The sequence below is a fragment of the Engraulis encrasicolus genome, chromosome 1 (genome assembly GCF_034702125.1).
Source record: "Engraulis encrasicolus isolate BLACKSEA-1 chromosome 1, IST_EnEncr_1.0, whole genome shotgun sequence".
Lineage (NCBI taxonomy): Eukaryota > Metazoa > Chordata > Actinopteri > Clupeiformes > Engraulidae > Engraulis > Engraulis encrasicolus.
Window position 1 is genome coordinate 35,333,185 of NC_085857.1, and position 27,500 is coordinate 35,360,684.

Here is a 27,500-nt window from a genome sequence, read left to right on the forward strand (position 1 = left end):
GAAGTGCCCAACGTACAAGTAGAAGTAAAACACAAAACCTGCCACACTTTCCTTCAAGTAATTTCAACAAGTAATTTCACTGACTAACTGGTCTACTATAGGACGATGCACCTGATTCTGCACTAGTTGGATTTGGGCTTTTTCTTTTTCATTTTTAAATATTTTTTTCAATAACAACAACATGTAGCCACCTCATGTGATTCTGATACAGTATACAAATATTTTTTTATTTAGGGTTGCTTTTGATAAATATGCTGCATAACCTGAACTTACATGATGTCTGATGTCCCATCGTACTGTGTATGTTTTAGTCCCGGATTGAATGTGTAGTACCCTTTATACGCCTAACACTACTCTACTTCTAAATAAAAATCTACAGTTTAGAGTTAACCAAAATAACTTACAGATCGTCATGTATGAGATACTAGTTCCTGGAGCAATGTGAGGTGAGGTGAGATCTAGGGCACTTCAACCATAGCTGATAAGGGATTTGAACCTGCTACCTTGTGATTCTAAGACTGCAACCACTTGAACATCATTTCACGGCCGCTCCAGCTTGTCGTACATCATTTGTTCATGTCCTTTTATCTGCCTGTCCAGCACTTTGGTCAGCTGTTGCATTTTAAAGTGCTTCATAATTAAACTTTGACTTGACTTGACTTGTCTTAACACGTGTTATGTTGTGTGACCTTTGACCTTTCTCCCCTGTAGGAGTTGCTGGCGGCGAGGGCTCACGTGGGAGGCCAGGTGAGCGTGGAGGTGGACGCGGCTCCGCAGGAGGACCTCAACCGCGTGCTGGCGGAGATCCGGGAGCAGTACGAAGCCGTGGCCGCCAAGAACCGCCGCGATCTCGAGGCCTGGTACCAGACCAAGGTGAAGAGCCTTCTCCACTCTGCCTGGCTGCTACCAAGTTCAAGTTCACTTCAAGTTTCAAGTTTATCTAGCCATATCAACAGTATAAATTACAGTTGTTAGGAATATTATCTGCTTTGCTCACACAGCAATACAACTAAAGACACAAAACTAGGCGGCGGGGGGGGGCTACCTATGCAATTTCTCATCGGAGCGGTGTGGCTTGTAATTGCCCATGGCTGTTTATTGGGCGCCACCAATGTATCCCATAGCATATCGTGTCAAATGTATCTATTCAAGCAAACTACAGTCATCACCTTCCCCTTCCCCTCTCTGATTCGAGCCCAAGATCTGGTACCCTCGCTAAAGGATAGATTCCATGATGTCTTTCAGATCGGAACGATTGTGCAAAGCAGCATGGGATTTCCTAGGCTAGCTACCATCGATTGTGTGTGCCATGTGCAAAGACAAAAGACTATAACCCCTGCAAAATCTGTGCTTTAACCCCTTAGCGTAGAGCCTCTGTTATAACCTTATTGTCACCAAAATGGTAATGACCAGGTCTTAATCGGTTACATAAGACTCTCTGCATTGCCATAGCAATGTTTTCATGATGTAATAGAGTGTTTTAAGTAAGGATAGAATAGGCCCATCTGCTATAAGAGGTTAACCCCTTAGCACAGAGCCTCTGCTATAACCTTATTGTCACCAAAATGGTACAGACCAAGCCACTCCTGCCGCAAATGTCTAGAAGTTGATCCGAGTGTAACTCCACTGTAATTGTACTGTACTGTAACCCTGTCTAAGTGCACTGTTCCACTGTAACTGTATTTAACTGTAAGTTTACTGTTTCTCCTCGCTCCCAGATCACCACGGTGGAGCAGGAGGTGGTGACCCAGAACGAAGGCCTGATGCTCAGTCGCACCGAGATGAAGGAGCTCAAGACTACCCTCCAGAGGATGCAGATTGAACTGCAGTCCCACCTCAGCATGGTGAGGCCTCCCATGCCATCTCTCAGACTCCCGCAGTCTCCCTTAGTCTCCCTGAGTCTCTCTATCTCTCTCTCTCTCTCTCTCTCTCTCTCTCTCTCTCTCTCTCTCTCTCTGTCTCCCCACATGCCCTCTCAGTCTCTTTTGGTCTCTCTCTCCCTCTCTCTCTCTCTCTCTCTCTCCCTCTCTCTCTCTCTCTCTCTCTCTCTCTCTCTCTCTCTCTCTCTCTCTCTCTCTCTCTCTCTCTCTCTCTCTCTCTCTCTCTCTCTCTCCCATTTTCTACTTTGACTAATGGTATACAGTATGTTTGGCTAGTAAAATTTAAGATGTACTAGCCAAATTGGCTTAAAGCACTAATGTGGATCATTGAGACTAGCTTGCACGTTCTGCTTGGCATACAGCATGTTCATCCATGGCCAATGAAGACATGAAGGATCAGGAAGCACCTTTTGTCGTCTAATACTTTACACTGGGTGCTTAACTTCGTCAATGAATGAACTCAGATCTCAAAAATAAGTGAATAAAGAAGCACTCATCAGATTTCTTTTTTATTTTTTAATCGCGTCACATCACAGACGTTTCGGGCTTACACCCTTCTTCAGTGTGAAATGGCGATGTTTCTGGCGATGAAGACATGAGTCATCGGTGCAGAGTAGTGTGTGACTCATTCAAACCACGCTGCACATCATTTAAAACTTTCAGGGCACAGTTGGAGACAAGGATATTTTAAAAAAAGCAATGCAATTTGCATGTTGGGGCAAAGCAGACCGAGTAGAGCCAGAATGAGAAAAAAAAAAGGAAAAATGGCGGTGGAAATGGGCATGGAAAAACAGCATGGAACTGATCAAGATGGCAGCTTAGCCTTATTGTGTCTTGGACAAGATGCAGGAAAACTTAGGAGGCTTGTTGTTTGCCACACAGAAACCCTCAAGGCAGAACTAGGAAACAAGAGCCGGTCTGTGTGTTAGACTACTAGTACGGGGCATGGCCCAAAACATTGTGCGTCAGACTCAGAGCGTCTACTATGTTCCACTCTATTTAAAGCCAGAGCCACTGTGTTTAAAGCCAGAGCTGGACTGGTAATCTGGCATACAGGGCATTTTCCCGGTGGGTCGACAGTCCTCAGGGGCCGATACTGTTGCTTTTTTTGCTTGTTTGTTTCAAATTTTCCCCACAATTTAGATGGGACGGCCCATCAGTACATCCTTCATATACAGGGGACCTAGGTGTAGTCTACTTTTTTGAAGTGGGTATATTAGAGAATATTTTGAAGTGGGTATACTGTATATATTTGCACTATTCTAAATAATGGATCAATCAATTTTAAGTGGGTATACTGAAATCCCTGAAATTTAGAAGTGGGTATACTGCGTATACCTGCGTTCTACATAGACTACACCACCGCAGGGGACTGAGCCCATCATAACTGCAGGATTGTGTTGGGGGTGAGGGGCTGGCCCATGCCATAAATGCCCAGACCGGTTAACGGTCCCGGTCCTGCACTGTTTAAAACACTTTTTTACGACTCCCTGCCGAAACATTTTGAAAGTAATGGAAGCTGCTGACCTTATGGAGATTAAAGCGGTGGATGGTGCCGAGTTACACGCCATTTACTAGCTGACATTTCATTACGTAAAGGCTGTTAACGCTACTTGTAATGTTTTTGAAATCGCTGTGGTAAATTTGTCCCCAAAGCGGCAAATATGTTTGGAAATTTCAGCATAAGTATGTGACATTTAATTATGAACTGGTTGTTAACATTACACATTGACCAAGATGCCTTTTATTCGGGGATCTGGGTTTCACTCCACATCTTTCTTCCACTCAGGCCATATCTTTTTTGATCCCTTCTCACAGAGCCCATGTTATACCCTGTCACTATAAAAGTGTTACCAACTGTCAGCGAAATTGTAATGACTTAGTCCTAATCTGTCACTTATGGCTCTCTGTAATGTCATAGCCATGTTGTTATGATGTAGTTGAGTCTTGTCAGCAATGAGTGAAAGGGCCCGACAGTGGGCTCATCTGCACAGAGACACTGTTATGAAGGGCAAAACACCTTGAAAAAGTAAACTTGACATTGCTACTGTCTCCACCACCATCAGTGTTGCCAGATTGGGCTGTTTCCCGCCCAATTGGACTGCTTAGGATGGTCTGTGCGGGTAAAAATGGCATTTGGCAGAATAAACGCCCATTTTTTGCCATAGAAATCAATACAATTGGGCGGGATTTTGTGCTTCTAGGCGGGTTTTGAGCATTTTTTGGGCTGGAAATCATCAGAAGCATCTGGCAACCCTGACCACCATTTGCCTTTCATCACCCAACTGCATTGTCAGCCTGCATTGTTAGCCAGGCTCACAACTGGTTATTGTTTCTGATCAATTGTATTGTTTTCTATCAGCAGAAAACAATTCTGGAACATGGGCCTCATACAGAATAAATAAAGCCTGTCAAAAAAGACCAAACCAATCTAAAAATAACTACATAAACCCATGTACCCATAAAATAAACCCATACTGCACATATTGTGTTGTAAATGGATTATTAATTTAACCAGCCCGCTGGTTGAGATTCAAATCGAATTCCATTGTTCCGGAATTCTACTGAGTACTAACCATTTCTCTCCAATAAAACACTTAGCTGCTCGGGGGCGTAGTGGGCAACCGGTAGGGCACTCGTCTGCCTTGCGTCCGACCCGGGTTCGATTCCCGGCCCGGGTCATTTGCCGACCCCTCCCCATCTCTCTACCCATTCGCTTCCTGTCCACCTCTCATACTGTCCTATCAATAGAGTCGAAAAAGATCAAATAAAATCTTCAAGTCACTTATTTGCCCAACAGAAAACGTCTCTGGAAGTCTCTCTGGCTGAGACGCAGGCGCGCTACTCAGCCCAGCTGGCCAACCTGCAGGGCACGGTGACCAGCCTGGAGGACCAGCTCGGCCAGCTGCACGCCAACATCGCCAGCGTCAAGGTGCAGTATGACCAGCTGCTCGACATCAAGACCCGCCTGGAGCTGGAGATCGCCGAGTACCGCAGACTGCTGGACGGAGAGGAACCGTGAGAGACTTTTTTTACAAAGCTGTCTACCTAGTAAAATGTAAAACATTGCAGCCAGTTAAACATAAAATCCTAAGTTGCCCTGCTGCCTTAAGTTAACTCAACTTGAGAAATCTGCGAGTTGAGTTAAGTCTTGAGTTAAGTTAACTTACAAACGTAAGGCAGTAGGGGAACTTGTGTACTTTTATATGTTTAAATGGCTTGCAATGCTTTACAGTGTAGATTCAAGAGTTTTATTGCCATTGTCGAAAGAAAGCAACGAAATTGTGTTCGAAGTACAACTATACTCCAGGCCGCTGTGTCTCTGTGCACCACCATCTGAGTACTAGTGGTAGTACAAGTAGTACTTGTCAGTAGATTGTATAGACTTTCACAGCGACATTTCCCATGTGCACCATGTGTACATTTTCCACTGTCCATGACATTTGCCTCATAGTATCCAAGTTTTTATGTGATGAACCATTTGTTCATTAGTATAAATTCGACAAAGATTGTCTTTGACGTACCTGTTCTAAAACATTCAATTTTTGTCTATGATGTAACCTGTTACTAACCTGTTGCTTGCTTCATTTCTCCCCATTTTCTTCTTCCCAGTGAAACTCAAAGTAAGTCATTTTATTTTATTTTGAATATGTAATACACATTATGCCTTCCTTACATAGCCTTTGCCATGTCATTTCTGCGGTAAGCACACACATATTACAAGAATTACAGTCAAATATATGCGTCTGCTTTTAATATTAACTGTATGCAGTATGTACAGTATGTAATTGTTGGAAATGACTAATAGTAGTAGCCTAGTCGTCGTAGTAGTAGTAGCAATTTAAGGCTGTAAAGTAGTGTTCCCCAGGGGGCGCTGGGGAGCCTGGGGTGGTGGGTGTTGACATAGATAATGTTTAGAGGGGGCAGTGCTTAGTTGTCATTGGGGGCATTAGTCCATTACATTTTCTAAGGGACTTATGGGCAGTCTTATGATGAGGTCAAGGGGCCATTGGTAGGCTTAGGGTGAGGTCCAGGGGGCGTTTGTTCAAAAAAAGGTTGAGACCAACTGCTGTAAAGTTTTGCCACATTAGCTGCAATCACCTTGACCATCCTCATCATCTCTCCTCCTCAGTTGTGACCAAGACCATCACGGTGATTGAGACCATAGTGGATGGGAAAGTGGTGGAGTCCAGCAAGACTGTGGACATTGATGTGCAGAGCGATGACGACGACTGAAATGTCAACAGTTTGCAATTCGTGCAATAAAGTCACGCTGCCATTACACCTTAAAAATGTCTATGTTTTTGTTTGTGTTTTGTTCAGTCTTTGAGGGTTTTTTGTGGGTTTTTTGATCGTTTGGCTGATGAGCCATGGTTTGAAACTGGCGAATATGATGGTGATTTCTTCTCTTCTACAGATCCCTTGAAGAAATCTACAAATGATACAGAATCTGCATTTTCTGTCATTGTTCTGTTTGGCTGCTTTGTCAAGATGACCTACAGTACCAGTAGGCTCTTAGCATAGCATAAACCCAAACCCTAACCCCTAGGGATGATAGTGTAGGCTACTGCTGTGTGTTGTAATGGTTTGGCAGCTCAGTTTGATGGGGAGCTCATTTCAGCAATGGGAAGAAACACAGACTAAGGTGCGGTTTCCACGTAGCAGGATATTTGTATAGGTGGGTATTTTTTTGTCCTGGTTAGGTGGAAACGCAACATGGGGATAAATATAAATACTCCATTGTAACAAATGCGTTTTAGCCCCCTAAATAGGATATTTTTAAAGCAGGATTTTTTTATATCTGGATTTTAAAAATCTACTATGTGGAAACGGAATGCCAAAACCAATGCAACCAGGAGAAAAAAATATCCAGATATAAAAATATCCTGCTACGTGGAAACAGCTTCTAAGTAGCAGTTGATTACCTACAGTACTCGTCATTTTTGGAGTGAGTCTGAGAACTTAAAATCCATTTTTTTTTTTACCTCATGGTTCGATCCAACATGAGAGACATTAAAAAACAATTTAAAGGACTTTAAGTGTGCTGACTCCTCACTCTGGAAATTACAGTCAGCCTTTGTCCTGCACCTTTTCCTGGGATGTGGGATCTTCACGTTCAATACAGTACATTACCCTCGTACCTGCCAGAAAGCAATTTCCCGGGGTAACAAGTGAGGGGTTAGGTGTCCTGCCCATCCCTTTGGCCTGTGCCTGTGCCGTAACTAATACACCACAGATGTCTCTTAAGAGGCAGGGAGATTTCTCTGTGTCTGGCACTGGGTGTTTTTCATTTACTATACCGTACAGTATATCCAAAACAAGCATACATGCTTTCCATGTTATTTTACTCTGAAAACCATAGTACTGCGTGCTTACATCTGAAAAGAGTGCACATTTGACATGGATTCGTTTGATATTTTTGAATAGGGTTTCACTATTGGGGTATGACTTAACTTACAGAAATATCAATTCTGATCCTTTCACCATGACATGTTTCCTAAGTATTGCCCCCCACACAAAAGCTGAGGTGACGAACTGATACTGAAGTACATACAGACCTTCATCTGAATCAGAATATTTTTGATTATGTCAGGCTCTATCTTACTAAGGCATGGCATACAGGCCTTCAAAGAAAACAACAAATACACAAAATAAGACACAGTAGAAAGTGTATGAGTAGTCCTGTTTATTCACTCTCTGGTTACAGGTGATGACAGACCTTGGGCATACTGTAGATAGTTGGATGTTTCTCATGCCTTCTTTGGTGATTAATTGCGTGGAGTCTCAGAGAATGCAGGGTGGCGGAATACTGTAGAACATTCCAGAATGTTCTGGAATGTTTTACTCCACCAGGCTGGAGGAAGAGGACTTGGAGGAGACCACCTCCCCGTCCACCACCTCCTCCACGATGGTCTTCACCTTCACCATGGTGGAGGACACGCCCGAGGAGATGCTACTGGAGATGCCACTGGACATGGAGCTGAGGGAACTGGGGAAGGACAAATTCAAATCAATGTCAGGTCAAGAGTAAAGGGAAAGACATTTTGTAAGGAACACTATGTAGGTAATTTACATCCCCAAACAGGGTGGAAGTAGCCTACAGTTGTCTCTCACAGAAGAAAACTGTATGGCCAGATGTTCTGCTCATCCAACTTCAATCAATCAAAATGTATTTATTATATATTTGAAATAGCACAATATCACAACTACATAGCCTTAATTCACTCAAAGCACATTGCATTCACACACACTTTCACAAACAGACACACACACACACACACACACACACACACACACACACACACACACACACACACACACACACACACACACACACACACACACACACACACACACACACACAAATAAAATCTGACAGTCTTAATGCTGCTGGAGAGTAATCGTGGCAATTGCCGAAATTAAGGGCAGCACAGCGAATTTATTCAGCAATGCTTTCCAGCCTGTTACAGCTACCACACCTCCTTCGGCTCTCCATCCCACAGTCCAGTTCATGTCTAGCAGTCAACTCAACTCCCTAACCCACACCTGCCACACCTCTCACACCCACTACCCACCAACTCCCTTCCTCTCCTGTTTCTATCAATCACAAGGCTGGACTGGGACGAACATTTTTGGCGTAGACCAGCCCTTACAGCCACGCATCACCATCACCACTGTACTATATCACGATGGGCTGAGTCCACTCTCTGCACTAATGGGCGGTCCCATATAAATTGTGGGCCAATCTCGAAGGGGGGTGGGGGTGACAACAACATCGGCCCCTCAGGACTGTCAGTCCACCGGGAATATGCCCCGTATGCCAGATTACCAGTCCAGCCCTGCATGATCCATCCCCACCTGCTATCCTCTCCGCATCCAGCAGTCTCCCGTATGCTGCTATCTCCATCTCCGTGTCTTGATGTCTAACAGTTAACCCTGCTTGGAAAAGCTTTCTTTATCAAGGATTGGAACGTTTCGATCATAGATCTTCTTCAGGCAGCTGCTTGAAGAAGATCTATGATCAAAACATTGCTGTCCTCAATGAATTAAGTCTTTTGCAAGCAGTGGGCAAATTCTTGCTCCTTCTACAGTACATACGTACGTTTTTCGGTTTGGCACCGGCCTCCACTACAACTATTAACCCCATACCTCCCAACACCCAACAGCCCTGTAACCCACCACCAAAAACCACCCCCTTCTTCACATTTCTATCCATCCCCACCTGGGGTCAGCTCTATGTTCCCACAGGCCATTGGTCCCACGGCCCATTATTCCCACAGCCCAAATGGTCCCAGCTTATTCCTGCTGCTCCATGTTCCCACAGTTTTAAGAAATTATTCAAATATAAGCCTTATGCTCTACAACTCCATGTTCCCACATTTCCAAGTAAACTTAGAGAACCAATAGGCCTAAAAATAATGTAAAAAATCTTAGTGATGTGGGACCAATGGGCTGTGGGAACATAGACACGCTCCCCCCCACCTGCTAACCTCTCCTGTACTCTGCATCACCAGGCGTGTCTTGATGACAACTCAACCACACAACCCTACTAGCCTAGCCTCCCACTGGCTAGCCTTGATCACTCTCTCTAATTGAGACCCAGCCACATAACTCCATAAATAAATATAGCCTACATTTTAAAATAAAAAAATCTAAATCAATACAAATTAATAAAGAAACAATTGAATACAGGTATAACCTACCCGCTAGCCTCTCCGTCCAGCAGCCTCCTGTACTCGCCGATCTCCATCTCCAGCCGTGTCTTGATGTCGAGCAGCATCTTGTACTCGTGTCCCTGCTCCTCAATGTTAGCCCTCAGCTGCACCAGCTGCTCCTCCATGCTGGTCACCTGACCCTGCAGCCCCGACAGCTGCATGGAGTAGCGCCCCTCCGTGTCCGCCACCGTGCCCTCCAGAGACGCTTTCTGTTGAGGGAGAGGGGTGAAATGAATGATACACGAATTCGAATAAATAAATATGGATAAATGATTATTTAATGATATCGGAGATTTAGCAATTGCAATAGCAGTAGCATTAGCGATAGCAAAAACAGTAGCATTAGCAATAGCAATAGATTTGTGTATAGAGTTTGAATGTTTCCGAAAAAAACGTATAAAAAAGATCATCATTAGAGTCATATTATAGAGTAGCTTTATTTTACTCTACTCTACATCAGTACCCTCTAAGCGTTGAATATTAGCACTGCAAAATGTACTACGTGGGATATTTTACTCCAGTACAAAGAAACCATAAGAATATTCCAAGACAAGGACAACACGACTTTGAATATGTACTATTGTAAAAATATTATTTAAAAATAAGTCAGCCCTCACCAGAGGTGCATTTCTCGAAAGCGTAGTTGTTAGCCAGTTCGCAACTTGGGTAGTTAGCAATGGGAAATTACACTGCAAAGGTAGCTAACACGGTTAGCAACTATGGTTTCAAGAAATGCACTCCAGTTGAGCTGCAGACTCGAGCCTACGTGTCTTTCACCGTACCATGCTGAGTTGAGACTGCAGTTCGATCTCCAGGCCCTGGAGCGTACGTCTGATTTCAGTGCTCTCCGACTTAGTCGACTGCAGGGACTCTGTGCTGGCCGCCACTTCCTTGGTCAGGGTCTCTGACTGTGCATGGAGGTCAATAAAAACATAATTAATGCAATTAATTAAAGTAAAAAGTTGAAAAAACAGAGAAAATGATCCATGCATCAACAGCATTCATATTTACTATACTTTTCAAAAGCTCTTTGTACGGAGTGTAGAGTGTGATGTGTCAATTATAGTAGGCCTATAGCATGCATGAGCCAAAATGAGTCAAGGAAATGCAACATCATTTGTCTGTCTTAAAACCCGTTAAGACGCGGCTCCATAAGCCGTTAGCCATTAGCTGTTATTAGTGCATTACTAAAGGCCTTGTGTTATGTCATAATGGTGTAGTACTGTGGTAGTTAACTTTTCAATGACTATTACATCGTGTCACTCATGGTACGGCCTGCATTATGAGGCTACGTGTATCATAACTCCTCACATTAGCCTGTCACTTTGTATGGCATTGAGGAAGCCTTGAGTTGAGTTAAGCCTTGAGTTGAGTTAACTTACAAACTTAAGGCAGCAGGGCAACTTACCTTTTTGAAGTTGAACTGGCTTGCTAATGTTTTACAATGTATTAACAAATACTTTGTTTGGATTGTATTATTTGGGGAAATTCTGTTTGTTCTGATTAGAACTAAAAGTCTTTAGATGGCTTACGTATCTTGGTCTGGAACCAGGACTCCTGACTGAAAAAACCTGAGCAACGTAGCACAAACCACAGAAATGGCAGATTTCGGTAGGAAACGTGCCAGTATTCAGACAACAGACATCCATGTCTGAATAGCGGCATGTCTGAATGTGAATAGCACCATGTAACTGGCTTACGTACCTTGGTCTGGAACCAGGACTCCAGTTCGCGCTGGTTCTTGGCGGCGACCCCCTCGTACTGCTCTCGGATCTCGGTCAGCACTCGGTTCAGGTCCTCCTGTGGCGCCGCGTCCACCTCCACGTGGACCTGTCCGGTCATCTGGGCACGCATGGCCAAGAGCTCCTGAGGACGACAGAGGAAACAAACAGAGACAGTAAGCAGACATCCTCCTCGTGGGTCTTCATGGATGATGTATGATTTTAGCACAGTTAGATCTAACAGCAGTTTCCAAAGCTTGTCTTCGATTGTGTATGTCAAATACGCAGAGACAGTAAGGAGACATCCTCCTCATTACATTACATTACATTACACTTATCTGACGCTATTACCCCAAGCGACTTACACTTATTTTACAGGGCATTGGCTACAGGCCCTGGAGCAGTTGTAGGGTTAAGCGTCTTGTCCAAGGGCTCTTCAACCATGGATTAAGGTGTAAGGATAGGTTAAGGTGGTATTTGAACATGCAATCCCAGTGTGCGGACATTCCACCTTTATTTCCATAGTATTTCATTTTTTGTCCTGCACCTGCATCTTGGATGTGCGCACCACTACCTTTCCTGATTGGTCATCCTACCTCCTCATGGTTCTTCTTGAGGAAGATGAGCTCCTCTCTCAGGCCCTCGATCTGCATCTCCAGGTCTGATCTGGTCATGGTCAGCTCGTCCAGGAGCCTCTTCAGCCCTGCGATGTCCGCCTCCACCGACTGGCGCATGGCAAGCTCGTTCTCAAACCTGTGAGATAGGTAAGGGACGGGTGCACAGGAGAACAGCAGAGAGGAAGAACATGGAGCACATGGGTTGAGAATTGTGGCTATGTCATTTTGTCACAACATTTGCCTTTTGTGGGGGGGGCCCACCAACTTGTAGCCTAGGGGCCCCAGCCATCTTAATCCGGTCCTGCTTATGAAGGCGCTCCATTAAAATGTCTAAACTATTTGGATGTCTCCCACGTGGAGCGGCTTGATCAGAGAGCTAGAGAGTAGAGGGGTTTGCAGTGAAACCAGCACCGATGGATGTGTACTTTCAACTAATGATGGTCATTATTGTCTAATTGGCCTCAATTGAGTTTGGTCATTACAATGCGATTGGCTTGGTCTACGAAGCTTTTAAAATAGAGGAATTTATGGGCATTTGCATTGCTTGTGTGTGTGTGTGTGTGTGTGTGTGTGTGTGTGTGTGTGTGTGTGTGTGTGTGTGTGTGTGTGTGTGTGTGTGCGTGCGTGCGTGCGTGCGTGCGTGCGTGCGTGCGTGCGTGCGTGCGTGCGTGCGTGCGTGCGTGCGTGCGTGTGTGTGTGTGATAGTGTGCTAGTTTGTTAGTGTGCAAGTGTGATGGTCCAAAATTGGGCGTGTTCCTGCGTGCCTCTGAAGCATTTTTTGCATCATTTGCATTACAATGAAACATTTGAATTGTCCTTATTTGACACTTAGTTAAGTTATCACATTTTGCATCAGCCCATGGTTGGAGAACTTTGCATTATCCCATGCATTATCTGGGGAACTTTATAGGGGTTTTTATGCCTTTATTATTACAGTAGATAGGAGATGCAACAGGAGGCGAGTGGGAGAGGATTGGAAAATGACCTCTAATCAAACCCAGGTCCCTGGCGTGACAGTGCAGTGCCCTACCATTTGAGCCAGGGCATGGCCCTAAGTGTTTTGCATTAAATGTTTGAATTGCCGTTACTTGACACTTCGTCAATTTACAATAGGATATGACAGTACTTTATTGTCAGTTTGCACTGAAATTCATTTTGCATCCCTGAGCAAGACTCGTTTAAGACGGGACACATAACATCAAAAGACTATTGCACATGTGCCATGCTCCATATGCAGAAGTTGTCACATTTTGCATCAGCCCATGGTTGGAGAACTTTATGCATTGTAGCTGGAGAACTTACTTGGTTCTGAAGTCGTCTGCTGCCAGCTTTGCGTTGTCTATGGACAGATAGATGCCTCCATTCATGCGGGTGGCGTCCTGGATCTGCAGAGGTTGCAATAAGGATGTTTTGTCAGCAGATGTCAGTGTTTTAATACTATGATATGTCCTCACTGCATTTACAGTACATAGAGGTGTGTGCATGAGGCGTGGAAGGCATGTTGGTGCATATGCAGTAGAAAGGAAAATATTGGTCCGCAACACTGTTCGATGTAGTGTGGCATTCAACTTTGTCTGGGAGCATTGAAGAGTGTGCCATTAAACTTTGTCTGGGAGCATTGAAGAGTGTGCCATTAGACTTTGTCTGGGAGCATTGAACAGGACCTATATTTTCCTTCCAGTGATCTTTTATTGTGTGTTCCAGTTGGAGTTTCCCAATGGGCTTTCACTATTATCACTTTCACAGCACCTGTGCCTCTGTGCATTCTTTAGTTTTTGCAGTAGAGGCCATTGATTTTGTTGTGTGTTTTCTTGACTGCGCCTTGATTGCTCCTTGCAAGGCCCATCTTGTCATGGAAGTTAGTATGGTATGCACATGAATAAGAAAAAAAGCGACTCCTACTGTAAAGTTCAAAGAAAAGGGAAGCCAAGTAAGAATGCAACGCATGTAACTACTCAAAGTTTGAAAAGCCATGAAGCACATGGGGAGTGGTATGGGGATTGGTGCTCAAGGACATCTAGGCACACAAGGCAGAGGTACAGACTCAAATCAACAAACCTTTAGTTACAGTGGGATTGCATAACTTAAACCATTGTCCCACAGTGTTTCTTGTGCATAGTGTACTTCACATCTTCTACTACACAGTCTGACTACACTACATACATCTAGAGGTATGCAGCTATGCCATGCATTTTTGTGTACTTGTGTATTATAACAGTATTGCATATAATATGACATGCACCCTCACCTTGCATATTGAATATGAACATTCCACAATAGAATGGACATGTAAGGAAGTCCAAAACAGTGTCAAGAAACAATGATTGGTTCTTTACCATATTTTCTTGACTTCACCATGATTGCTACAGTACTTGCAAGGTCTAAGCTAGAAACACCTTGCAAGTTTCATGGCTGGCCACTATGTACATGATATAATGTGGTAGGGTCCAGTACCTTGCCCTGCAGGTCGCTGATGGTGAGCTCGAATGCGGAGAAGTCGTGGGAGGCGGGCCCCGACTTGCTCTCCAGGAACTGCCGGATCTTCAGTTCCAGGTCTGCGTTGGCCTTCTCCAGTGACTTCACCTTGTCCAGGTAGGTGGCCAGACGGTCGTTCAGGTTCTGCATGGTGGCCTTCTCGTTCACCTGCACGTCCATGCCGCCACCGCCACCACCGCCTCCGGCTGCAGAACCGAGCCCGAACGCGAATCCTCCGCCACCACCACCGCCGCCACCGGAACCATAGGAGGCTGTGGAGATGCGGACTCCGGAACCACCGGCGCCGCCGTACACGCTGCCGGCACGCATGGACGAGATGCGACCACCGCCCATGCCCATGCTCATGCCGCCTCCGTAGCCGCCTCCGTAGCCGCCTCCGAAGCCGCCACCGCCTCCGCCTCCCATGGAGCTGGACACCATGGAGACGCGGGAGGAGGTGAGGGGACCTCCGCGCATGGAGCCTCCCGAGGAGACGTAGCTGCGGCTGCTGTAGGAGCTCATGGCCTCTGGTGGAGAGGAGAGAAGTAAGAGGAGCGGAGAGGAGAGAGTGTGCACGTGTGTCTGTGCCTGTCTGCCTGCCTCAAGACCCGACTGCAGGAGAGGAGAGGAGACACTGGAGTAGCGAGAAGAGGAGTGAGGGCCAGGTGCTTTATACTGTTGAGCTCCAGGAGGAGGAGAGGAGGAGAGGAGGAGGAGAGGGAGGTGCAGGGGGAGATGTGGGAGAAGGGGATGGAGGGAGGCAAGGTTTGGAGGAGAGGAGGGGAGTGGAGGAGACAAGTAGGGGTGTTGTGTGTGTGCAGCGAGAGGAGGGGTGGAGGGAGGAATGGTGGTTTGAAGAGAGAGAGGGAAGGGGGGGTGAGAAGCAAGAGGGGCTGTTGTGCACATAGTACAGTTAAAGTCTATTGGGTGTGATGGAGGGAGGGAGAGAGGGAGGAGGAAGGAAGGAGGGAGGGAGGAGTGGAGTGGAGTGTAATGGCGTATTCCAAGGGGTGTTGCATTTATGTAGTGAGTGGATTGGATGTGAGGTAAGGAGGGAGAGAGGTGGAGACGGAGAGGGAGAGGAGTGGTGGAGGGAAGAAGGGGTTTTGTGTGCAGTGAGCACACCGTACAATTTTCCCATGTTTATATAACTTTTTTAAAAGGCAACTGGAAGAGTGTTAACGGCGACTTGTTGAATTAACACTACAAAGCCACTGTGCAATGGTTAGGGACTTGGACTGTAGATTACAGGATTGCAGGTTGTAAGTTCAATCCTCACCCTTACCATTCCCTTCACCCTCCATGGCTGAAGTGCCCCTGAGCAAGGCACCTATCGCCACACAGTGCTCCAGGGACTGTAACCAATACCCTTTGTAATATTTGTACCGTAAATTGCTTTGGATGAGAACATCAGCTAAGTGTAACGCAATTAGGGCTGGGTATCGTTTTGTTTTTTTCGATACGGTGCCAATTTCGATACTTTGGTTTCGATACCGGTGCTTTTCGATACCGTTTTTCGATACCTGTTGTTTTGAAGTTAATCTCATTATGAAGAACCCATAAGATCACCAAATTCTAAATTTTCACAAGTAGTATTGTGCATACGGTGAGTGCATTTCAGTCATCTTATTATGTTATTACAGATTACTCAATATATATCTTCAGTTCAAATGAAATATAGAAGATGATTTCTAAGTAGCCTAGGTGTTGAGTAAGTAGGCAGGAGTACAGTTGGATGACAGTTAGCTCAGCAATCAATGAGTAGCCTACTTCAATTGCTGTGTATTGTCATAATCTCTAGGCCAGGGGTATCAAACTCAGGCCCAGGGGCCAAATCTGGCCCGCGGAGTCATTTTATTTGGCCCGCGAGATCATTTCAAATATGTATTACAGTTGGCCCTCAAACATCATCAATGTACAGTGTACCAAGACTTGAACATGAAATTTGGTGTTTCTCAGAGGTATGAGCGGGCCCAGGCCAATGACACAGCTCATACTCCTATGCAATACAATATGTGCCAGCGTGTGTAAAATTAAACTATGAGTATTAAGTGTGTGCCAGCTCGAAATTAGCCAATTTATTAAAAATAAATCTTGAGCTCAGCCTCCGACTTTGTTCCATATTTTGATTTTGGCCCTCTGTCAATTTGAGTTTGACACCCCTGCTCTAGGCAAACCTAGGGCTATTGTTATTTCACAAATTATTACTAGATGGCCTATTGCAGCAAATAATCACGTTGTTACTAATTTTCCACCAAAACCCAAATCAGCCATGTAAATTATTTAGTAATCTCAACATCATAGAGCAAAAGAGCATTAGACACATACACTTCCAGGTGCAGGTTGCTCTCTCTCTCTCTCTCTCTCTCTCTCTCTCTCTCTCTCTCTCTCTCTCTCTCTTCTCTCTTCTCCTCTCTCTCTCTCTCTCTCTCTCAGCGTATGCGTATTATTTGCTTTTGAATTCACGTAGCTACGCTCTCCTTCACCTGACCGCCATGGCCGTAGCCAGCCATGTGAAGTAGCCGAGGTCCATGATGCGCGCGCAAAGCGCGCGCCGAATTTTTATTATTAATAAAAAAATATAAATTAAAAAATAATTCATAAAATAAATAAATATAGGCTACACAGGCCTATATATAGGGCCCTCCTCTATGAATGTATAGGCCTAATGTGAAATAGTAAATATGTAGACATGTATAATAATAAATGCTGTAGTTTTCAGCCAACTCAGCCTATTCCCTTTGAATGGCTATGCTTTGGTATCATGCCTCTTTTATTATAAACAGCATCCTCCCAGTCAGTAAAGCCCTTTGTAAGGAAACTAAAGCTTGACCCTGAAGTTGCACAATAAGCTACATCCTCAGATGGCAAGTTGCTCAGCCATTCATATTTTTCTCCCAATGAAATTACACTTCAGCTGTTTTCCTCCAAAGATACAGGGATAGCTCTGTAGTGCAAACCACCTATTTTGGAGTAAACGTTTTTCTCCCTAGAGTCGCATCAAACGTTTTGTTTTTATTTACTTGTTATAGTTCTTCACAAGCGCAGAGGACAAAAGTCTTTCAACGAGAAAGAAAAGTAGCCTATCCTCCGCGCTCCTGAGCCATCTGATGCGTCACGGCTATGCAGACACAGTAGTCACTCACGGGAGCCTCTTCAGGTGTGGATATTTACTGCGATTGACTCTGACGAAGACGTGGCAACGTCGATAGTCTTGGCACTTGTCCAAATTAGCAGGAAAATATCCACACCTGAAGATGTTCCGGTGACCTCCTCTGTCAGTGTTTATCACATGCTTTCCAATTTACAATCAATTACCTTTCACGGATATCCTGCTTTTACCTTTATGCAGCAGCTGATGCAGCAGCCGGCCTTCTTAAAATAATGACTCAAATGGCTTTTTAAGACACCATAGCCTAGCCTACTTGTTACGCATGAGCTTTATGTAGGCTATACAACGGTTGGCTTTCTGTCAGCGGAGATCTCATCAAGCGCGGGCTTTCTGATAGCGGAGATCTCACCAAGCGCGTGCTTAATGGGCGCGTTCGTGACGGCACATTACTGCGCAGGCTGCACACGCACACTTTGCCATTTCAATGCATTTTTCCAACCAGAAAGCATGGTAATTTTGCTTTGCGCAATGCTCTGTCATGAACGCGACCAAACACTTGCGATGTCGGCTGAGTTGCGTTCTCTCCCACGAGTCGCACCACTTGCGATATTAATCAATCTTGTTTACTCTCAAAAACAGAACACAAAGGCAAAACTAGAACACATAGCACATGGATGTTAACAACACAGTTTGCAAAGGACGCTTCACAAAGGTTTATAGATGTTTTTTGTGTGTTTCAGTTGGTCATATTTGCCGTTAAAATAATAATAATAATAAAAGAAAACCTCTCACGATAGGCGAGGTCCGGACCTCGGTAGCCTCAAATGTAACTACGGCCATGCTGACCGCTTGACTCATACATAACCTCCAGATTGGGAAGACCAGACATCCCAATGAAAGTCCAATAAAGTCTCCCTGATATTTGATAGTGGCTCTCCGATGCCCGTGAGTCAGATAAAGCATTCCTGATTTTAGACTATGCAAGTTCGCGTTTTTTCAATTGCCAATGAGGGAAAGAGAAATATAATGACTCGTGCGTCATGCGTGGGGTAGCCTACTTGAAATAGATTACGTGCACTTCGTAGGGCGCCCTGCAAAAGTCCTGGGTAAAAAAGCAGGCAGTTATATACAGACTGGACGACAGAGAGGGCATTGACAAACAATGTAACACTAATTTGCAAATGTGTTGGTCGGGGTGTCCGGGGTTGATAAGCAGCTCCCTGTAATAAGTTTTTGGAACTTGGGATGTCTGGGAGACGCTATCTTAACGCTGTCTTAACGCATCGCATGGAAGGGATGTCGAGTGGGTCTTTTAGCGCCGTTGCCCTCCGCGGGAACAAGTTTCAAATCTCCGCACTTTATAAACCCCTTAGCGATCGCCCACACATTGATTCTTATCAAAACTACAGTAGCCCTGCGCAAGTGGAGAGGAGAGTGCACACTCAGTTTAAAACTACAGCATCAGAGGAAGATTGGCGCGACGGTACCACTATTATCATGACTGCACAAACACACACGTCTTCGTTGGACAAAACGGGCGCATATAGGCCTACTCTTATATAGAGTTCAAGAAACACTTACTAACAAATACAAATTCATTTCAAACAATAATATTTTTAATGTCCATTCGTCCATGGCTTGTAAATTTCAGCGCAGCTTTCGGCTCTTAGCCTTGATTTGGTGCGTTAATGTTTCGCCAAGTCGTGTTGCCGTCTTTCGCAGGGACAGCTTTATCACAAATGGAGCATCTGGCTCTATTTGCGTCCAGTCACACGAGCAAAGTTTAACCACACTTTAGATCTCAGCAAGTCTATTAGAGCTGCAACTAGCTACAACTGCAACTACAACTAACTGCAACTAGCTACAACTAAGTTAGCCTACAACATATCCTCACCGACTGTCAGCTGTTCGAGTAAACAAACGCTAGTACTTTTTGAATGAATGAAATGTCTCGTGCTCGTCCCGCCCACCCAGGTCCTTTGAAGCCAATCACAAATGACAATTTCACCTGACTACATGGCTATTGGTTCACAGATTTACTATTGACACAGCAGGGACTGTTGAAACGCACAAAAGGTATCGAAATAAGGCACCGTTTTTTTGTTTTTTTGTTTTGATATTCGATACTATGTGGCTTTTCGGTCGGTGCCAGGACCGGACCGAAATTCGGTACGCAGCCCTAGTAATATAAAATGTACTGTGTAGATAGGGTGTGATGTCGGGAGGAGAAATAAAATGGAAGGAAAGGGGGGGGAGTTGGGGGGGCTGAAATAGTAAGTGGCTTACATCATTCCCCGCCCTGCCCTCTGGGGCAAGATACCTGGCAGGTGAAACGATGCACAGCAGTGACAGTGCCGCTGAGATGGAGAGATGGAAAAGAGGCGTAAACAGGTGTGTGGGTGTGAGTGTGTGTGTGCGCCTGTGTGTGTGTGTGTGTGTGTGTGTGTGCACGTGTGTGTGTGTGTGTGTGCACGTGTGTGTGTGTGTGCGTGTGCGTGCATGCATGGGTGCGTGGTTGTGCATGTGTATCATCATGGCTTTGGTGTCTGATATTGTGTGTGCAGTGCACACATTTCCATGTGTGTGTGCAAATGCTTGAGTGTGTGTGCGTGCATGTGTGTGTGCGTGCGTGCATGCATGCTTGCGTCCATGCGTGCGTCCATGCGTGCATGTATGTGCATGGTTCTGAGTTTGCACAATCGTGTCAGTGTAAGCATCTTTTCCCCCCTGCTGCTGATTACCTTTTGGAAATGGTTGAATAGACAAACACATGTTTGCAATTAAAATGCAATGACAGAACTTGCAAGGCAAAAAAACACACCCTCGGTGCACATTTGAACTCTTCGAATTCTTTATACGTGCAACCAGAAGCACATCAGCATCCACAGACAGTCAGTACAGTATGCTATAACTGCAGGCAAACACAATACACAAACACACACACACACACACACACACACACACACACACACACACGCACGCGCACGCGCGCACACACACACACACACACACACACACACACACACACACACACACACACACTCAAAAAGACAAGCTTGGAACAGGCCCTGGGTGGTTTTGGTAAATAGTCAATCATTCCAAACATTGACACTTTCCAACACCACCACCACCACTGCTGCTTCCACGGCTCCCTGCAGGCACACAAATCTTTCTATCAGCATCTCAATATTGACACTCGCCTGACTATGAGAATGCAGGTGACTTACAAGAGCCTTCTAAAGTCAACCAGCGTATGATTGGCAGTTCGATTCAGCTTATATTATGTTGCTAGGACAACAGCAACCCTCCCTCCCCAACCCCCCCTTAGCTGGAAGTAAATCAGCAACCATAAACTTGCGAATTCAAAACACCCGGGCACAAGCTCTCTCAAGAGTTGAAAGCGAGCCAGCTTTAAAAAAAAAAAAAAGTACAGAACAAACCCCTGCTTTGTCTCTTTGGTGTAAAAGGAAAAAACAGGCACTAGGAGCTAGGAGATTTTTTTTCCCAATGGTAATCTTTTCTGTTGTAAAATGTTTTGCCAGTCACTTTAAATATTATGCAACGCTGGTCCCTTTTTTTATCCTGAAAGTACACTGTGTTGTGCATAGCTGAAGGCCAATGTTTCAGAATGCACAGGCTTGCATGTCAAACGAGCAAAGTTCTAAGCAACTGGGTTTACCATTCATTGTAAGGTTTTTGGTTCTTGTGTTGAGATGCAATTTCACCCATTCAGACCTACAGTAATGGGCATGGGAAAAAAAGCCTGAAAATATCATACCATATGAATATGTTGCACACTTTGTCATGAGGCGTGGCACCAACCTCTTGTGCATTTTCAAATGCATTTACTGTAGTGGCAAAAGGGGGAAAATGACCAGAATGAATTAACTTTTTTTACGATACATTTTTTGGAGATAACTATGAGTATTTAGTGGTTTCTTTTATAATTTACATTGAATCTTAAAAAGGAAATGTTCCAAAAAGCAACTCAACAAACAAGAAACCCAACAAAAATAGCAAACAAAGGCAGACACTCATGGGGATAACAAACTTCCCCAAACTGCACAAGAACGTTCCCGGTTTTAGTGTTAGAACAGCTGTAATGCTTTCCAGGTTTCGACGAGGTAGCCTCTTACTACAGAGGAGCCCGTCGACGAGCCCAGGGCAGCTGACAGGGTAGGGTAACAAATGGGTACATTGTCCCGGGCCCAGGGAGATGGGGGGCCCAAAATCGAAATCCCAGTTACATTATATCTATATGAAGGGGGGCCCTTTCAGGTGGCTTTGTCCTGGACCCAGGCAAAGCTGTCAATGGCCCTTGAAGGGCCTATTCACTCTGCTGAAAACACTCCACTACATCATAACAACATTGCCATGACAATGGAAGGAGTCTTAAGGTAACCGATTAAGACTTGGTCATTACCATTTTGGTGATAATTACATTATGACAGAGGTTCTATATTGAGGGGTTAAAACTGTCCTTGGAGATGCTGGGGATTGAACCCAGGACCTCATACATGCGAAGCACACGCTTTACCTCTGAGCTACATCCCCTCCTCAAAACTAGCTCTAGAACGTTATCCAGTCCTGCAAGACATCAGTGTGGGATGCAGGGCAGCTGAAATTGGGCGATTTTTCTCAGAGGGGATGAGCTTCGCATGGCCCATCTTTCGACAGCTTTTCCAGAGTGATACCAAAGAAGGTGGATTTTACAAGAAGCCTCATTTTGTTTCTTTTCCGGTATCCACTTTATGTCGGGTGAACGCCCCTTTAGGAGACCTTCGGTTAGGAGACCTTCGGAGTCCTGAGGTTGAGAATCAATGAAGTCCCCTTAGCGCTGTAGATGGCGGTAGCGCACGTCTTGCGCAAACACTTAGAGTAGAAGAAGAGTAGAAAAAGTAGGGGACAACCCCCCCTTAGGAGACCCAACTTGAGCACACGATTTTGCATTGAGTGGGTGTGTTTTGCTTTATCTTGGTTTGATTCAGTATTTTTGTTGATACCTCACCTTTGGCCTCCTCGGTTCTCAAAAGCTGCCATGGATATGCCTGGGATTGAACCCAGGGCCTCATACATGCGAAGCATGCGCTCTACCACTGAGCTACATCCCCTCTATCTTCTGGTAAAATCAAACAGTTTATCGACACGTGGGAAGTCTGTCTTTCGTGCAACAGGCCGTCGGATACACAGGCCTCAGGTTCCTCACTGAAGCTAAGTGCTTGTTGGAGTACGATGCCCTGTATTTGGGTGTGCCCTGTACAAACACTGTACATACTTAACGCTGTATGTTGTTACATACTTAGTTCAGATGTACTAGGCTACTTAATAATGTGACAGGGTCGGTACAATAAAGGGTAACTGTAACAAGACGTGAGGTAAGCGATTTCAGGGCTTCGATATTTGTGTGTGTGTGTGTGTGTGTGTGTGTGTGTGTGTGTGTGTGTGCGCGCGCGTGTTTGACACAGACTGATGAATGCTGAAAAAGCATGACCCATAATAGACATTTATTTTGACATTTAAAATTAACCGAAGCACCTGGACAGAGGATACTTTTTCCTTCAGTTTTGTTAACTCTTTTGATTACCGGGACCTGAAGAAGTGAAAATCTTCACTCACCCAGGTTAGAAACTTGTGACTGTGAACAATGGCGTCACAGCGAATTTTTGTCCATCAGTGTACCAGCTGCAATGCAACCCCCCATATACGTATCTACATACATACGTACTATATAGTGAAAGTGAAAGCCCATTGGGAAACTCCAACTTGTCATTGTGACACAGCACTCCACAGCACACAAGTGAATACTGCACACTGCACACAACGAAATTGCATTTATGCCTCACCCGTGCAAGGGGGCAGCCCTCAGTGGCGCCCCATGGGGAGCAGTGCGGTGGGACGGTACCATGCTCAGGGTACCTCAGTCATGGAGGAGGATGGGGGAGAGCACTGGTTGATTTCTCCCCCCATCAACCTGGCGGGTCGGGAGTCGAACCGGCAACCTCTGGGATGCAAGTCTGACGCCCTAACCGCTCACCCATGACTGCCCATGCCTATACCTGACTCCATGTAGCCCCCACAACATACGTTGTCCCACTTTACCACCCTATTACAACTAGGGGTGTAAGTAACAATCGAAATGTATCGATGTATTGCAATATAATCTGACGATTGAATTGAATCGCATCGTATCGTGTAGGGAATTCTTAAGTATCGAAAATAGTCGAATCGCTGGCCCCTGCCCAATGCCCTAGCTCCATAACATAATTGAAGAGGAAAAGTTATTAGAAAAAAATCGAATCGAGTCACATTGTATCGTATCGTGGGGCTTTCTTAAGTATTGAAAATAATCGAATCGAAATGCATCGCACCGAATAATAAGATATCGATATTGAATCGTATCATCATGGAGGCTGTGATTTACACCCCCAATTACAACGCCCTTGATCACGAGACCTGCATCTGTTTCCCACCACCATAAACAAAACAGGTAACACTTTATAATAATGGATGCAAAAAAGCAAGGCTTAATAAATAATTAACTATTGATGAACAAAACATTAACAAATGTTAACAAATGTTTGTAAATGACTAGTAAATGTTGTGTTAACATCTTATATTTATCAAACATTTACAAATTGCTTGTAAATGAATAAAATACTCTGTTATAAGGTATGTAAAATCTTGTATATATTATTTGTAGATATTTTATAAAGCATTAATAAAACTTAGTTAATGATTAAAAACAGTTGTTAATGTTTTGTTCATCATTAGTAAATGATTTATTAAGTCTTTACTAAGCAGACATTATTATAAAGTGTTACCACAAAACAACATGCAAATCATACAGCACTTTACTGTAGGTGTGAGAGCTTGATACCTTTGGTTGCCAGAAATGCAGGCAGCACTATAATTTGTTACATTTTAGATGTTATGAAGGTTGATGCTAATCCAAAAAAGTGAGTCTGATCTTGCCCAAGACTTGAGTTGTGTTTCTGCAAGACACCAAGCAGGCGCTATGCCAGGGTAGAGTTTCCACAAACCACAAATACCCAACACGAACGTGCAAACACACATACACACACACACACACACACACGCACGCACGCACGCACGCACGCACGCACACGCGCGCACACACACACACACACAAACACATACACGCACACAGAAATGCACACACACCTGAACGGATGCATGAATGCACATATGTACACACATTAGCGCGCGCACACACACACACGCGCGCTCGCACACACACACACACACACACACACACACCAGATGCCAGATGCGCAATAGCTTGCTAGCACACGATTGCTGAATGTCTGTTCTGAGTCACGCAGTGTGCTTGTTCAGCTTTGCACGTTCCTGAGAAGTCTTAAAATTAAAATCAGACCTTGTGCACAATACAAATCATATGTTCTCCAAGCCCATAGAGCCATAGACCGATTTACATTGACTTTGACATTCATTTTTAGCCTAATGGATATGAAAAGATGCTAAACTGATATAGTCCTTAACAGACTTAACGTTAACCACATTTACAGTTTGGCTTTGTGCTTGCAATTTCAAGCGCTTGATATCTTGCCAGTCAAACATTCACTGAAAGTTCATAGTTCATACCCACCTCATTTGCCAATCAGACAAAGAAAATGACATTGCAAAGGGAGTTACGGCGTAGTTATAACAACATACTATATTAATGTAAGTGTACATGGGGCAGTAGCTCAGGTGGTAGAGATGCCATTTGGCAACTAGAAGGTTGCGGGTTCCACCCCATTGATGTGTCCTTGAGCAAGATACTTAGATGTAACCCCAAGTTGCTCTTGGTGGCAGGGCGGTACCACTGAAACCAGTGTGTGAATGTGAGGTATACGATGTAAAGCGCTTTGAGAGCTCGAAGGAGTGGAAAGGTGCTATGTAAATGCAGTCCATTTACATTAGGTCTATCGTTGCCATCGGCATGGTGTCATACCCATGTTACACACTGCTATTCGCTACACATTGATTAAAAAAGGATAGCCTAACACTATTTCAAATTCTCGTCCAAATGTTAGTCTTGTTTGCCAATGTCCTCCAGCAGTAGCACTCGCTGAAGATTTATTTCCACACTAACGGTCCAGGAGTCCGTTTCTCGATTCTTGCCTTTGCTAACCGTCTTAAGTCGGTCTTGAGTTGGTCGTAAGTTGCTCTTGAGTTGGTCTTAAGTTGGTCTTAAGTTGGTCTTCAGTTGGTCTTTAGACGCAAGACCAACTTAAGAATAACTTAAGAACAACTTAAGAACAACTTAAGACCAACTCAAGACCTTGGTTACAACGTTGGTCTTAAGAACGAACAAAATGGCTAAAGTCGTTAGCAAAGGCACTGTCGAGAAACGACCCCCAGAACAGTAGGCTATCTGGATTATGTGAATCCTGCATGCAGCTCTTTATTGACCTGCTTATAGTAGTGTATGGGAGCAGTTCTCTGTGCAGTTGAAACCTGCTTATATGGAGGATGCAGATAACATGAGCATTCAGCAGCTGTGGTGCAATGGCTAGAGAGTTGAGCAATAAATCACAGGATTGCAGCTTCAAACACCACCCTTACCAATCACGCTCTCCCTCCATGGCTGAAGTTCCCTTGAGCAAGGCATCTAACCAGAATTTACTCCAGGGGCTGTAACAAAATTCTGTATAAAAAGTCCATCCAGTGATTATTCATACATTGCTACTATGCAGATAATACATTGCCTGAGCATCCTTGACTGGAATTGAATGGATGTTGAAAGAAATGAAGGGTTGGCTATTGAATGTAGATCTGGTATATGGGTTCTATGAAGTGGCTAAAGTGGGCAACAGAATTATTTCTGCTATTTCACTCACAATGCCCGCAATGTTTAGCGGTGTCCCTGCCCATTAACCCTATCCAGACTGGGGGGGGGCTAAAAGTGCCCGCACCAACTTTGATGCCGTATAATTCCTTAACGACTTAAGCTATGACTACGAAACTTTGTGACTTTTCCTAACATTTAGTTGGCTACAGTTAGGTACCGAAAGATTAGGTTTATCATTTTTTCTGTTGCCATGGCAACGGTTTTCTGACAGGTATGTCTGACCAAAAATCACTTAACCATATCTATGACGCCATATATTTTCATATTTTTTTGTTATTTCCATTAGCCTCAGACAACTTTGTGAGCATTTAAGTGGTTTGAAGCATAAAATCATTAAAATTTAAGTGCATAACCTAAATTTGTTGGAAAATCCATTATGGCGAGATTTTGGACATAATTACATAATGATGTCATAATGACGTCATAATAATAGATAATTACACAAAATTTATGTCATTCATAGATGTCCATATGTAGATCATCTCCCCCAAGTTTTGTAGTCATACTGTATTCCGTTCACGAGTTATGAGGGGGGGGTCAAAAGAGCCACCCCCCCAGGCCCAGGAATACCAAAAAAGCCCAGTCTGAATAGGGTTAAAGAACACAAACAATTTTATTGCTATGCTATATATATCAATCGTCATGACATGTCCTGAACACATCCTGCCTACAAAGGCAAAGTGCACTAACTACACCAACAGTGAAACTGAGAAAAAGGCCTTCAAAATTTTGGTCTTAGGTTATTGTCGTCACTGCAAATTTGCCATAGCAATATCTCTAAAATGTGACATATTTGGACTGTAAGGCTTTGTTACAAGATAAAACAGGTGTAACGACGACCGTTTTCACTAAAAACTCAATTTTGACAAAATATCTAGCTACTCTACTTTGCCTTTGTAGGGCAGCATTAGCCTGGGCGAAAGCTGACTATTGACTCCGTTAAATAGTCGCGAAAGGAATCCGTCTCCATGGAGGGTGGGAGATGGTCTGAGCTTACTCTGTCATTGAAATTCATTGGAGTTCCGAATTTAGATAAAAAATCAAATTGTGCTTTATTAGCATGATTGTTACGATATGGTGTTGCAAAAGCATACAAATAACAAGA

The 27,500-nt window shown here is 44.3% G+C and overlaps 2 protein-coding genes and 2 non-coding genes across 5 annotated transcripts in view; 1 reads left to right on the forward strand and 3 right to left on the reverse strand.

Moving 5' to 3' along the window:
• The window catches only part of krt98 (keratin 98), a 19,782-nt gene extending 12,031 nt beyond the window's left edge, over positions 1-7,751 (forward strand). For both annotated transcript variants that reach the window (XM_063200716.1, XM_063200707.1), the window contains exons 5-7: positions 712-873; positions 1,719-1,844; positions 4,681-7,751. In XM_063200716.1, the coding sequence (XP_063056786.1) occupies positions 712-873; positions 1,719-1,844; positions 4,681-4,902 (510 nt within the window). In that variant the 3' untranslated portion in view covers positions 4,903-7,751. The remainder of the gene's footprint in view (positions 1-711; positions 874-1,718; positions 1,845-4,680) is intronic.
• On the reverse strand, positions 7,552-15,065 carry krt15 (keratin 15). The gene is made up of 7 exons (XM_063200695.1): positions 14,388-15,065; positions 13,236-13,318; positions 11,913-12,069; positions 11,300-11,461; positions 10,378-10,503; positions 9,584-9,804; positions 7,552-7,869 (listed from the first exon to the last, which is right to left on the reverse strand). The coding sequence occupies exons 1-7, from the start codon at positions 14,928-14,930 to the stop codon at positions 7,722-7,724; spliced, it is 1,440 nt and encodes a 479-aa protein (XP_063056765.1). The 5' UTR covers positions 14,931-15,065; the 3' UTR covers positions 7,552-7,721.
• Positions 15,066-22,002: 6,937 nt separating this feature from the next.
• Positions 22,003-22,074, reverse strand: trnaa-cgc (transfer RNA alanine (anticodon CGC)). Its single transcript has one exon. It is a non-coding gene; the product is annotated as a tRNA-Ala (tRNA).
• Positions 22,075-22,559: 485 nt separating this feature from the next.
• trnaa-cgc (transfer RNA alanine (anticodon CGC)) lies at positions 22,560-22,631 on the reverse strand. Its single transcript has one exon. It is a non-coding gene; the product is annotated as a tRNA-Ala (tRNA).
• Between the last annotated feature and the right edge of the window lie 4,869 nt (positions 22,632-27,500).